The 14,847-nt window shown below is 45.2% G+C and overlaps 1 protein-coding gene across 2 annotated transcripts in view; it reads right to left on the bottom strand.

The window, feature by feature from the left end:
* CCDC50 (coiled-coil domain containing 50) overlaps positions 1-14,375 on the bottom strand; it is a 33,455-nt gene extending 19,080 nt beyond the window's left edge. The window contains exons 1-3 of one of the 2 annotated variants that reach the window (XM_018074906.2): positions 14,357-14,375; positions 5,449-5,511; positions 4,013-4,136 (exon numbers count right to left, since the gene is read on the bottom strand). In XM_018074906.2, the coding sequence (XP_017930395.1) occupies positions 4,013-4,077 (65 nt within the window). In that variant the 5' untranslated portion in view covers positions 4,078-4,136; positions 5,449-5,511; positions 14,357-14,375. Of the gene's footprint in view, positions 1-4,012; positions 4,137-5,448; positions 5,512-6,337; positions 6,378-14,356 lie in introns of those variants that run through there. The other variant, XM_018074905.2, reaches the window with a different exon arrangement.
* Between the last annotated feature and the right edge of the window lie 472 nt (positions 14,376-14,847).

Genomic DNA, 14,847 nt, shown 5'->3' with positions numbered 1-14,847 from the left:
ATCAAAGGAGGGGTTCAGGGGTACAGTTAACACAGGTATACCTGGTAAGTGGTTATCACGTGAAAGCCAAGAAGAAGAAAGTGCAGGAATGCAGTACATAGGCCAAGTGGAGGCTGGAGGCGGCAGTTCAGTAATGATGAGAAATGCAGCTGAGGTGGGATGAGACACAAAAGTAGAACCAGTGCCAAGAGGCGAGGGAGCAACATGCGTCAGAAGGCGGGGGGAGGGAGCCATCTCCACCCTGCCAGTGCGGACGCAGGAACACAAGATTGCATTAACTGGGGAAAGAGATACCAGAGTAATTGAGACAGGAGACTTCTGGCTGTGTAGACAGACCTAGAAGGCTGTATTTCATGGGCATCACAGCAAAAGCATCTGCAAGAACAGTGCAGCATGCTCCGATGTCCAGCAAACAGGCTGGAAGAAGGGCCTATGATTCCTTAGGGCAACACAGAAAAGGGCTGGGGGATTTGAGAAAAAAGATTTAAAATTGTCTCTTTCAGCACTGTTTAAATTGAGCTAAAGACTAGCTTTAAACAGGTCTGAAAAATCAATCCCTGCAATTGCAACTACTGAAAGGCAAGGCATAGGAGGAGACAAAAATGGGAACAGCAACAGGCAGAGCCTGTTTTATTAGAATACAATGTGTTGAAGAACACAGTGGCAATGATCAGATAGGTGATGAGAAGGCTACCAAGAGCACATTAGGGAAGACAAGCAAATAATTCAAGAGAAGCAGGTTGTGCTGTGTCAAAGTTGTGCTGCATGGGATGAAGCAACTAGTTCTAGGCTTGAGCAAGGATCTGGGCAGAAACAACCTAGTGAACTTGGAGATAAAGGACTGCAGGAGAGTCTAGGACATGAGCAAAGGAAGTCAAAATAGTTTCAAGTGCAGATAAACACTTTAGGTTGCAAAATCAAGAAATGTGGCATGGCTGGAGCAGTCAGTGGCACCACAGAGCCTTCTTTTACAAAAAGTGAGGAATGAGAGAAGCAGAAGGGGTGGATATGTGGAAGAAGGACATTGCAACAAGAGGGTTTAGAGGATTAATGTCACCAAGAAACAACTCATCTGTCTTAAGGAACAAAAAGGTACATGCAGCAGGAGGGAAAAGAAGCTTCTTTATTTCTATCAACTGCTCCATGGAAGCAGACCTGCAATCGGGCTGGAGTTATTAATAGGTCAAACATCTCAGGACATCAGCTTCTTTCATCCAGGTAATGAAACCTGGTATTTTTAGCATGTGCCTGTGTGTGTTTCATTTTACTCTGGGGGGGAGATCTGTTCAAAGGCACAAGAGTTCACACAGCAGCAACTCTAGTTCTTGAACCTGCCTTATATAAAGGGACCTTGGCAAACCTGGCACCCAGCAAAGAACCACAGCCCCCAGCAAAACAATAGCTGAATAAGCAAATCCTAGGGGGCAGGCTGCCAGTAGGCCTGATAGTGGATCCCTTATGACCCCAGCCTCTGAGGACGTGAATTCAGGTAGAAAGCAAGTTAGAAAGGTCAGACACATCAAGGCATTGCACGTCTCCAGTTCCCCTGGCACCTGTGAGCAGAGATAAAGTGCCAAGTTCATCAGCACAAACTGACTTGCTAAATACTTAAAATACATCTTATTACAGACAAACAGGACACAGAAACAGCTAATCATCTGTTGTAGTTTGCTTGTAGAAGTGGTAGCCATGTTCTGAAGCCACGAGGAGCAGAGGGCAAGAGCCCTCTGTTAACTTGAGTGAGCATAAGAAAAGAGGTTAAAGAACTTTGACAGCCCTTCTCATTCTTCAGTTTCTTTAGTGTGAGTTCAAGTGCCCATCAGACCCCAGAAATCAGCCAGAGCAACATAAACATCACCCTTCCTGAACATCCCACCTACGTGTTTTTCCTTCCTGAGCTGCAGGAGTGTTAAAAGTGTTGGGAAAACTCTACATCAGTTTATAAAAAAAAGAGAAAACACCCAAAAATCTGTGTGATAAGAAACCTCCCTACCATACACACTGATTGTAGCTACTAGTTGTTGCCAGATAAGGGAAAAAAAGGAAATGTTTAAGGGAATTATTCAAAGGAACTAGCTTACATTAATACAACAGAACCATTACAGCACTGGGAGCAAAATGGGGAAAGGACATATTTTCACACTATTTTATTTTAGTCATCTTGCTACTACACTTAGCAGCGTGCAGGCTGCTCAGCTAGATGTGAGAGATGCTTTTAAAGAAGCATAAAAATAAGGTTTGATGCTTCCCTGAATTCTTAAAAAGAAAAAAGTTATTTCTATTCTCTCATTTATCTTCACAAAGTCTTTCTGAGAAAATTTAGGATTTGAAAGACAGAAGAAAGCCCACAAATTTGAAGAGCTTTTGTACGTTTCCTGTTTCTAAAGACCCCCTACTTTTACTTCCTTACTTCTCCCATCACGTTGCAGTGTCAAACTGACCTACACAATACAGAAAGCATCAACAGCGAGGATTATTTTGTTGCCAGAATATGCTACTTTTAGACAAGGAGGAGTGGGAACATACAAAGAATTGAGGAAGACAAAGATCCAATTACAAAAGGATGCTTCCAACTTCTTTTACTACTCTTGCAGAAGAGCTCATGCTTCCAGGAGCAGAACTGCTGCTGACACAACATTTTGCATCAGCAGTTCTGCCTGTGCCTTGGCTCACAAAGTTTGTAAATCCCATTTTACAGAGTCCTACAAGAAGAAAATCATTTGCAGCTCCCAGCAAGTAACAAAGAGGAATCACCTCTGCCATACAAAATTAATTTTTACGTTGTCATTTACACACTCATGACTCTAACTGGTAATAAAGACAAAGTTATTGGAAAAAAACCACAGACTTGAGAGATATATATGTATCTACCCAGAGTTGCCTCAGTGTGCTGGGAACATTGAAAACAATGGCTGATCTGTTATGCTCCAGCTTCAAAGCTTTTATGAGCCACTGCTTTGAAGCCAGTCCTGTATCTCACACATCTGCAACACAGAGCTCTTCTGCTTCATCACTGTCCCTGCCAGATGAGCCACCCAGGTTTTGTGATCCACCACCAGCTGTACCTGGTGGGTGGCATCCCAGAGCACAAGACAAGCCTGGAGGCAGCACAACTGCTGGGAGATGCATCCTGCCTCGCAGGCCCTGCATTTGCAGTGACCCCCATCCTGCCATCTCTCACCAGCAGGATCTGGCTGAGATCTGTCACAAAAATCATTTGTTACATCTCATGCATTACAAGTCCACTCTGGATTGGAAAGTACAGTTTGTTTTGCCCTGCACTGCCACGTTCCATTTCCACACCAGCTCCACAGCTGAGAGTCATGGCACACAGAAAGCCAAACCATAGGGTTCGATGTGCTGTGTGGGGACTGAGCAAACCTGCAGAGCAAACTGGATCACTCATTAAACACCTTCCCACAGCTGCTACAGAAGTCAGTGACTGCAAAAGAAGGCCTGTCCCCAACACCCATACCCACCAAGTGACCCTGGGGCAGCAGTTTCCCCTTCCAGGTCACTTCACACTGAATATCTGCAAGCACAAGCATGGGCTTTCAGCTTTCAGTGCAGCAGGACACCCAGCTCCTCAAAAGCACTCGCCAGGCACCAGTACAAACACATCAATATCTGCAATTTTCACAAGAGAGAGAATTCACTGTAACACTATATTTATGTGGCATGGTTCCTTCTTTCTCAGACTTCGGCCCGCACAAGGTCAACATAAGTGGCCAAGTTACTCCATTTTGCCAATGAGCAGTACAATGGGGAGACTCCCCCTCATGGACAGGCAACAGAATATAAGCCAGCATGGGCCCCAGGACCATCTACTTCCACCCTGTTCTCATTACTCTGTGCCTAATATTAATACTTTTATAGCAATGGACAGCCAAAGAAAAAAGGAAACAAAAGCAAAACCTGAACCCCACGTACTGTCAAATCAAAGCAGCTGATTTCAGTGCTCTGACCAAATGGAACTAGCACTCCCATTTCAACAGCTCCATCACAAACTCACAAGTCTTTTTGGTGTTTCTGAGCACGTGCTTTCTTATCCTCCTCTTCTTGCAGTTGCTTGGCCATCTGCAAGTCATGTTGCACCAGACGATTACGCTGAACATTTGTAGCCAAGTGATGCTCAACTGGAAACAAACACAGACAAGAACCCTCAAATCAGGGTGCAGAACTTCACTGCGTGAACAAGATAAACCAAGTGGGAGGGAGATTCCAGGCCAGAGAGGAAGATGGATCTTGGCAGGGGAACACCAGGCAGCATCATTAAAGGTGGGAAAGTCCTGAACTGAAATTACTAACAGCTTGAGATTGCCTTGTTTTAGCACTGCGGGGGCTGTATACGTGTCTCTGTTACCAAAACAAGATCTGCATATCTTAACACATCCAGGTTTATAGAGAATGTTTTGAGGGCTTTGAATTTCATTTTCTGACGATGGGAAATCACCCTAAGTGAATGAAGTGGGTCTGGAAGGGACCACCAGAGGCCAGTGAGGATGAGCTGAACCTAAAGCATTTCTGATGGATGCTTCCCTAATTTGTTCTCAAGAACCTCTAGAGAAGAAAACTCCTCTCACTCCCAGCATAATTGGTTCCAAAAATCTCACTACCTTTATATTTAGCAACAGAGCAACTGAGTACTACTGTGATGCCTTTACCATATATGGATATTGCCTGAAAGAAAAAATGGCTATGTGAGCTGCGGCAGAGAGTCATCTTTAATTCAGTGGTCTCAGGTTCCAGCTGCACCCTTGGTGGAACCGCTGGAATGGCATTAGCACCTAGTACTGGCAAACACCAAACTGGTGAGAAGCTGATTAGAGGCCATCACACCTGAAACTGCAATGTAAACATTCCCAAAGTAACAGACAAGCATATAAAAAAAATCATTTAAAAAAAAAAGAACCAGTCACTTTGAAGTTCCTGGTTGTACTTTTTTTTCTCCCTTTTAAACACTTCTAGGGTTTAAAAGCTGCCCTACCTCAAAATATCTGAAAAGGAAGCCTCCTTTCGAAAGGCAGACACAGGCAATTCTGAAATAAGTAAACAAACAGACCTCTTCTGGTGGTACTTCAGGTCAGCCTATAAAACTTGAAGCTTCCAAAATTGCTAGTCATTTCTAAAAACCTTGCACAGCAACAAAACCTCAAGTGCACTCCTACATACAATTTTATCACAAACGGCATAAACAAACTCAACTCTAAAGGAGAGCACAAAACTGAAACATGAAATGCAACTATCTCTAGGGTACAATGTGAGCTGGAGCAAAAGGCAGTGTAGCGTTACAGGACAGTCAAGACAGCAATAATAAACTGTATTCCACTAAAAAGAATAAAAATTGAATAAATGCAGGAAGCATTTCTCTTAGCAAAATCAAATAAAGCTGGGTTATCTGTTGGGACAAGTTTGCTTCAGTTTGTTCTCAACATTATTGCTACTTACTCTCTTGTTCCTGTAAGTTATGGGCCAAGGTATGATCTTCCAGAATAGCGAAGTCTCGACATACTGAACAGGGAAACAAAGTAAAGAGAATTAGTATCAGAAAAAAAAAAATGCAAAAACACATCAGAAGAGCTGTGGGAGTCAGGGGAATATACAGACTTTTGACACGCTCTCTGGACTTGTGTTTTTCCCCCTCCTTCGCTCATGTCTATTTTTGCATGCACGCACTTCTTTGTCCCTGTTGGCATAAAAAGCCTTCTTCACTCTCCCCTCCACTTCAAGAACAGAACTGCCCATGCCACCCTGGGATCAGATCTTGTGTACAAACCTGTATTCCATTCAAATTCATACCCTGCCCATGATGACTGTGTTCAACTGAAAACAAGTGCAAGCATTTGTGATTACAGTGACTTTCTCTGCCAGATTAAAGAGTCAGGGAACAGTATTTTCATGGCACAAAGGGTACATGCACACTGCCACCCCTCTGGAACTGAGCAGACTGAGCTCCATGGTTCTCCCTGCAAGGCATTTCTACCAGTTCAGGCATCATTTTATAGATGTTTCTTGTAAGCTTCATTGACTTTTTAAGTACAGATGCTGGATTTGTACCTAGGACCCAGATATGGGATCAAACACAGTGTTAGGGGCTGCATATAATAAGTACAGCTTCTTAAAAAGATGTTGAAAATGACCTAGAGACAAGCAAAAGAGGAAAAGGACAAACTCCCTTTGGCACCAGTCTGAAAGTAGCAGATGTTTGCCAATGCCTATCACTTTCACACTTGAACTTGCAAAAGGGAATGCTCTACCCACACTGCAGAAAAACACCAGTGTGTCTTTTTAACTTTTGATATGCAGTGGGCCAACAAAACTCAAGTCACATACTTACTGGGACAGGGACAGACACACAGCATCTGGTTCAGCCTTTTGGTGCTAGGCACACATCAGCTCCTCTGTGAACCAAAGACAACCTGTGCTCCTAAACTGCAGGATGGGACTCCATTTCACATGGGGTTTCTGCCTGCTTCAAGGGGAGTTTAAGGAAGTGGCATTGAAAAATTTATACTGGAGAAGTCTGTTACTTATTTTTCCCCTCAATATGACAAGCTAAGAAGCTTAACAGGACCCAAGAGGGGAATACCTCCCACTTGAAACACAGGTCACAAAGCAGAGGACTATGAGGTGCTTCTGAAGCCACTGTGGGAAGTACAAACCCCTGCTGCTGTGCTCCATGGGCAAACCTCTGGGGAAGACCAAGGTTTCTCTTTAGCAGAGCACAGGCACAGCCTAGAAGATAAAATGAAAATAACCCCAAAACCCCCAGAATGTACCAAAAGTACAAGGGGAATTTACGAGGATTCTGCTTAAGAAAGGTTTCAGAGACGGAAAAGATAAAATATTTCCATCATTGTAAAGGGTGGAAAAAACAAGGAAATGAGAAAGTAGCCACATTTTCCTGAGCCACAAGCCTTCCCGCTTCTCACATTCAAGTTCTGCTAGGGAAGCAACAAGACATTCCTCTGCACCCAGGTTTCTTCACAAAATATCATGAAGACTTTCGAGTTGTGTGCGCTAAGAGGTCAGATAAATGTTTTATCATATTCAATGGAATTTTTTGTTGAGTCTTTCTTTATTGAAGGGTGTTTTAGAGATGACAAGAGCTCCTAACAGCCAGAGCAGTGCTCCAGGGAAGGACAGTGACAAGCAGCAGGGTGGAGATGAGGACAAAGATTATGGTTATATGATCCCAAAGTGGCTCACTTTAAGCATGTACAATTCTGGATTGTGTAATTAAGGTTTTGGTTTTGCTAGTTTTTTTTATTGCAACTTCTTTTAAAAAGAGAAAGACTATATGAAACACTAAATAGCACTGAAATGCTTCCAAGTGGGCATTTGTGTACAAAGAAAGAAACATTGCCTTCAGCCACAGATCTGGAAAAGCCACAGATGGGTTGCAGGCAGCAACTCTATTCAGGTGACAAACCCAGGGTGCTTGGCAGTCATAAACATATTTTTATGGGATAGGGTAGGGGAATCTTGGCCACAGAGACTTGATTTCTGGGGTCCCTAATACTACTTCAGCTTCCTAGAATGATCGTGGAACAACCACCTACTGCTTACAAGAAGCATCATCTGGCCTGCTGGAAAGGGACATCCAACTTGGAGGTTTGAGCCCTACTATCAGTTTGGAGCTAAGCAGACACCTCAACACAGAGCCACAGTCTGCCCAAATCTAGGGTTGTGCTATTACCATTATGTATTCAGGAAGCAGCACTTGCTCTTGACTGTTAAAAAAAAAAAAAGGGAAAAAAAAAAAGGAAAACAACAAAAGAGAAGGGGAAGGCAGTGTTATTTTTAACTGCAATAGGTCTCTGAGCAAGTCTACTGCACAGCTGCCCAAACAGCTGTACTAGCAAGACAAGGCAGGCAGCACAGGAACAAGGATGAACATTTCAGAGCTACATTTTCTTTTGCATAAAGATCACTGCTGTAAGAAATGCTTATAAGACTGCATCCCTTCTTAACTCCTTTCTGCACAGGCTCACACATTGCCCTGATCCCTGTGGTACTCCAGAGCTCTGCCTTGTCATTCATGCTGCTGATTGTGCTTGCAGACCTTTGCTCCATCCTCCCCAGAGAGGCACACGTGCATAGGAGGAGTTCAGGGGTTTGGTTTTTTACTCCACTCTACCCACACCCAGACACACACACTGTTTGTTTGGGAAAAACCATGTTGACAGAAACATGCTTGTTGAGAAAGTGGGAGGGTTGTGGTAGGACACTGCTGCTTCCAACCACAGGAAAGTCTGATCCCCTCCAGTGAGGTTTATTCCTACAATACAGCAAGGACTGTTTAGCCCTTTTGGATTGATGGGCCACTAAAAACTTCCTAAAGAAAGCATGGACTCAAAATAAGAGGGCCAAGTCTATATACTGTTGTGTTGCATAGATGGACCTGCTTCTTCTAGCTGCTCCTCCAGAGATCTGTTGGAAGTAGTCTATGGGTCTCCAAAGAAACAATCAAAACAAACTCCTCAGATCCCCAATTCTTACAGACTACCGCTCAAAGTTGCTGGATGTTAAGAGACACAAAGCAGGGACCAAGGTTCCTGTTTAGGAGCTCAGTGCCTGGGCCAGGAAGCACACACAGCCCTGGGTACCACCTTCCCTGGTGCAATTCCCAGCTCCTAACCCAAAGCCACCGAGCTCAGATGCAGTGCCAACACAGTCACGCAGCACCCAGACCTGAGGCCATGCCCAGCCACCGCCTGTCCTGTCTCCACACAGTGTCAAAGCAAGTGGGACAACACCCTGGGATGAGCCCCCAAGTTGTAGGGCTTAGACAAAAACACAGAGGTTGGGTCTTAAAACAGTGATATTAACTCATCAAGATCCAGTACAGAGAGAGAGGGAAGTTGGACAGTTACCAGTGATATGCGTGATGGAAGGTCCCAAGTGTCGGGGCTCCCCAGTGACCCCATTTCACAGAGGACACAGCAAGGAGCAGACTGGTGGGGCAGCAGCAAGCCTTGAGTTTGCTCACACATTTTCATTTATTTATGCACTGCTGAAGAAGCCATTTGGCTGCACACACATTCCCGTTAAGCCACTCTTACAAACCCAAACAGACGGCTCCAGCACACAGCCCTCTCTTTGTGCTGCTGTAGCTGCTGGCAGGGCAGACAGCACAAGAAGACCTTTCGTCACTGTCAGAAATTTGGCTGGGCTGGCTGACTCCAGCTCATCTGAGCACATTATTCCCAAGTCCCATCAGCCTGAGAACAATGTGCAAAGGAAGATGAGAACATCCCATTATGAACACAACGAAGCACTGTCAAACAGCCAAGTGGCAAGAGATGGGGGACACCTGCAACTTCCTAGCAAATCTGGGGGTGGTGGCAGAGCAGAGCACTCCCTCAAGACTAGACCCAGCACCCATGGCACCAAGTCAAGCATGACAGCAGCTGCAAGTGAGGCCAAGGAAACCAACCCTCCTGTCCTTGAAGATGCACATCCAACAAGGAGGCAACTGTGAATAATTGGAAGTGTGGACCAGCCAGGCATGTTCTGAAATGAATTTCATCAGCACTAGTCCTCATCCCCTGCCCAGTCTCAGTGTGGCTCCAGCACACTCATTACTAGGTATTACGTGCACTGGGTTTGTGCTCAGAAATAGGATGGCCCCAATGACAACAGAGACTCATAACTGTCCTCTCCAAGAGGCTGCGTATTGAGGGAAAAGAAATCCATTTCATTACTCCCTAACTGTACGCCTAAAAAATGAAAGGTAAGATTAAAGTTACCTTCACTGCTGCAAATCAACTTGACTTCCCATCCCCAGGCCCTGGCTGGAAGCCATCAGGCAGTCAAACAAGCAGCAGGGGTGCAATCAGAGCAGCTACAATTGGCAAGTCCAGTGAAGCGTGAAACATTCACAACAGGTTTACCATAGTCTGATTAAGCCAATCAGCCTTGGCGCAGCAGGGAGCAGACCTGGAATACCCGCTTCTGGCACAGCTGTCAATAAAAGAAATGCCAACCCAGAAATCCCAGCTGCTGCTACAGCCAGCAGAGGTGCCAGCAGGGGAGGATGAGGGCAGAAGCATCATCCTTTGCAACAGTGGTGGAGTCCAAAATTCATGCAGTGGCATGGAAGAGGGAGCTCAGTTGCTTGAGGGATCCTCAAGAGCCTCTCTGCAAGCTCCAAGCAAAGGTCTTTTCCTATGGTAGTTCGCTCTGAAAACAGACCTTTCCATGCATGAGTGCATCTGCGGCTCTTGCAAGCTTGGCTGCAAGCCCTGCCTTTATCAGAAAGATAAGGAAGTCCCTAGGTACAGAACTTGGCAAAATTACATTAAATAACCTTGTCCTTTTTATATTCTGCCACCTGCCTCACTAGCTTTCTCCAGCATTACCTCAGCTCCATACCTCAGCATTTCAAACACCAAACTGCTTCAAACAGAGTAAGGTAACCACAACAGAGGAGCAAAGGCAGCCTTACATGTTGTTAGTGATATTCAAGTGTGTGACAAAGAGGTAGGTAACACCCAGGAATGGGTGGTGTGGAACATGCAATGTCTCGACAAGAGGTTAAACCCCACTGCCTTCTCAAGCAAGGCTCACAGCAAAACATCCCCCTCACTTCTGCCTGAAGTCTTAGACCATGTTTTGACATCCACTACAAGGCCCAAGGGCCCCCTTGGTTCACGTGGCCCATAAAACATGCTCTGGGACATCAGCCAGTTCAATGACCCAGGGACCACAGATGCATGTTCCAAGCATTTCCTTTTGGGTCTTAAAAACCACCTCTTGCTCCCCACCCCCTCCACTCCCAACATTTTTCTGTCAGCATCGTGTGCTAGATAATTCACAAAATAAACTAGAATGTGTGACTCATGCTTAGTTTAGAGCATCTGCATTTTTTGAATCCTGATCTGAAGGTCAGGAGGGAGAGAAAAGACAAAAGTAACAGGAAAAAAGTTTCATCACTAAAAATCAGTTTTTAGGGCCTACAGAGCTGATAAAGTATGTGGCAAGCAGCAAATGCAGCCTTTTGCAAGCCGGCAGTCTCAAGAGGATGCTGAGTTATGAAGATTTCTGCAGATTAGAAGGTAAGCTGGGACCTCCTAGAGACTTACCAGCAGGGACTGGCCAGGCCACTCCAAGCCAGGTAGCCTCCAAAATCTGCAGACTGTTTCCTTGAAATGAAGCCAATGTGACCAAGCAGCCACCCAGGTGGAGGTGAGGGGCTACCCTGAAGGAAGGTTCCAGATAAAACACGCAACTGGGACATTTCCTTCCCAGAATCAGCAAAGCTGCTCTGTCAGATACACGGCCCGACCTCAGTGTTTCCCACTTCTGCCCTGCCTCTCCCATTGCACCAGGAGACACTCGAGCTCCTGCTACCACACATGGGTGCTGACAGAGGCTGGCCAGGACACGTCTCCTCTGCTGCATTTACACAGATGACATTCCTAGGACCTTATTCACCAGGCCCCATCAGCGCCAAGGACATCAGAAAAACTCGCGCAGGGAGAAGGTGGGTCCCAGACAGAGGGCAGGTCTGGGCAGCCTGAGAAAGGGAACAATTTCTGCTTCTCAGTCACAGCACCAGAGCATCACACATAGCTGGGAGCTATGAGGCAGTACAAGGAGACTGGATGACCCCATAGGGAACCAAACTGAGGGGTCTTGGTCTAATTCTTAAATGTGTAAACACGCAAAAGAAAAAAAATAAATCACCAAACCACCATGTTTTTTTTACTAGCAGTCTTGGCCTGGAAACTAAGAACAGCTTGGGATTTGGGAAGGAGGTTATCCTCTCTGCTCTAAGCTAAATGCTTTGAGGTCAAGACCATGAGATTTTTGTGCTCCGTCTACACTCCTCTCCAACAATAAGCTCTCACCTGCCCAACAGTGCTTCAAAAAGGAAGACTCTATGCATTTTGGAAACAAACCCTCAGAATTTGATTCTTTTTGTTAACCTGCCTTGAAACAGAAATCATCAGCATACACAAAATGCCTTCTCTGAGGCCGCTAATTTGGCATTCTCACTTCTGCACACTGTACCACAGAGCAGTCCTCAAACAGAGAGCATCTGCTGGACACCTCAAAACAGAAGGTGATGTGATTGCACAGTATAACAGGAAGGTGGAAATACTCAAGATAGTGAAAAAATACCACAAGGCATCTCAAAAGGTTATCCTAGAGCCTGTCCCAGCCACAAAATTTGATAAAATTTATCATTCCACTTTTACAGAGAAGGCTGACATGCTTTTCATCACTGGATAATTCCACCCTACCTACTTTCATCTGCAATGTTTCCAAATAAGAGCAACTCTTCTTATTCTCAAAGCTTAAAACACAATCATAGAATCGTAGAATCAATCAGGTTGAAAAAGACCTCCAAGATCATCAAGTCCAACCCTTGATCCAACACTGTCATGGTTACTAGACCATGGTACTAAGTGCCACATCCAGTCTAATTTTAAAAACCTCCAGGGACAGTGAATCCACCACCTCCCTGGGCAGCCCATTCCAATGCCTGATTACTCTCTCTGTGAAAAATTTCTTCCTAATATCCAACCTAAACCTTCCCTGGCATAGTTTAAGACCATGCCCTCTTGTCCTACTGCTGGTTGCCTGGGAGAAGAGATTGACGCCCACCTGGCTACAACCTCTTTTCAGGTAGTTGTAGAGAGTAATAAAGTTCCCCATAAGCCTCCTCTTCTCCAGGTTAAATACACCCACCTCCCCCTCATAAAACTTGTGCTCCAGATCCCTCACCAGCTTTGCTGCACTTCTCTGGACACTCCAGCACCTCAATTGTCCTTCTTGTGGTGAGGGGTCCAAAGTTGAACACAGTACTCGAGGTATGGCCTCACCAGTGCCGAGTACAGAGGGACAGTCACTGCCCTGGTCCCACTGACCACACTACTAATGATACAAGCCAGGATATCATTTGCCTTCTTGGCCACCTGGGCACCCATTGGCTCATATTTAGCTAGCTGCCAACCAGCACCCCCCCAGGTCCTTTTCTGCTGGGTGGGTTTCCAGCCACTCTGCCCCAAGACTTTGTTCAAGCTTGGACATACAGACATACCTGAAAATGGCATTGAGCTTTAAGGAGTACTAGCACCCATGCTTTGAAAATTTGTCCTTTTCAGCCATGTCTTGTTGGGTTCCCAGATACAGAGTACTTTGAGTCACAAGAACTTTCCAATACCGCTAAGTCCTATAGCCAACATTCCTCCTGCAGCTGCTGCTTTCTATTCCAGGGGCCCAACACGTACAGTACTTCGCCACTTTAAAGCAAAGAGCAGACAGGTAAGACAATATATGTTAATGTCTGCATGTCATTACCTGCCAAGCTCAGAACACTCATCTCTGTAGAAATTTCTTGAGTGTCCCAGTGTCCATCACCCTGTACAGGACTACCTACACCCAAAAGATCACCAGTGAGCTCAGCCACTGCACTGTGGACCCACCAGTAACACCTAGGCGGGTAGGTACAAAAGCCTCAAGGTAGATATACTTGTCAGGGATGGTTTGGCTAGTTTGACACCACAGCCAAATAGCATACCTCAGGCAGTCAAACACTTCACTCAACATCCAAGATGAATTGGGTCTGTGTATGGAAGAAGTTAATCATCAACGAGAACTAAACTTGCTTGTGTAGTTCATTCTCTCCAGCATTTGACAGAGCTTCAGTTGACTCAGCTAATACCACATGTACAAAATGATCAACCAACAACAGAGACAGGGAGAAGCTTTCCTAGAAGTCAATTTTAACCACTGCCTCCCAACCATAGACCACAGCAAAACAAACAACACTTGCCTCCAACAGCTGTGTTTTATCCTCACTTTGCCCAAAGCCAAACTACCACACATGTCACTGGAGAGCAGGGCAGGAGTTGCCTTCACCAAGAGAGGTCAAAATCCCTGGCTCTCACAGACATCCCCATGAACACCACTGTAGCTGTAAATCATGCCTTCAGCTGTCCCCCAGGGATAGTACAACACTGTCTTTTTCTGGAAGTTTTCTTTTTGTTTCTTTTGTAGGATGACAGGACATCATGGCAGTTTTAGCTTTAAGCCCAACACTACTCATTTTTAAATTGGTGTAAGGCGGGGGGGGGGGGGAAATAGTTTTCTTTCATGCACAACTCAAAACAGCCACCCACTCAGAAAACTGCTCGGCCATGGAGCTTGACATCTCAAAAGATGTGCACTACATACACTCCCTTACCCCACACCCATCTCCAACAATGATTACTGTATTTTGCTTCAACCTGTTTAATTCAACTTTTGTTTCAGCATTTTAGGCATTTTTACACTACATAACTCTTAGAATGACACACTGAATTTCCCAGATAGGCAAAACTTCCATTCTCTGATAAATGCACACCTAAACTCCTTGTTCAGTAGTTTCTCTGCAAAGAGCTGGCAGGTCCACTTTGTGGTTCAGGGTGGCTTTCAGGAGACATGGCACTCTGGGTCACAGATCTTCCACCAGCATTTCTAAACCCTTGGTTTCGGGCTGTGATGAATAACACCACAGCAGCTCTAGAGAAGCAGGCAGGCAGATGGGAGCGAAGATAATGCAAAGTGTCAGCTCTCCCAGGCTTCTCTTCCAGCTTAATCCTAAAAGATAATATAGCAAAATACAAGGGAGACAAGATACGGAACAGGAGCTCTCAATGCCCCTCAGGTACAACTTCATGCCCTGACTCAGTTTAGTGACTGCTTACAAAAGGCTGACTGATGGAAACCTCACACCAACACAGAGAGGGCCAAAAAAGGTTCAAGTTCCTCTCAAAACCCTACAGTGTGGTTTTACACAACAGTAACCTGCATTTGTACAGAGGAACAAGAATCTCTGGAGAAAACAAGCAGAAG

This window comes from Manacus vitellinus, unplaced genomic scaffold, assembly GCF_001715985.3.
Source record: "Manacus vitellinus isolate BGI_N305 unplaced genomic scaffold, ASM171598v3 scaffold_29_pilon, whole genome shotgun sequence".
NCBI classification, from domain to species: domain Eukaryota; kingdom Metazoa; phylum Chordata; class Aves; order Passeriformes; family Pipridae; genus Manacus; species Manacus vitellinus.
Note: the sequence above shows the minus strand (reverse complement) of the source record. Positions and strands in the feature narration are given on the sequence as shown.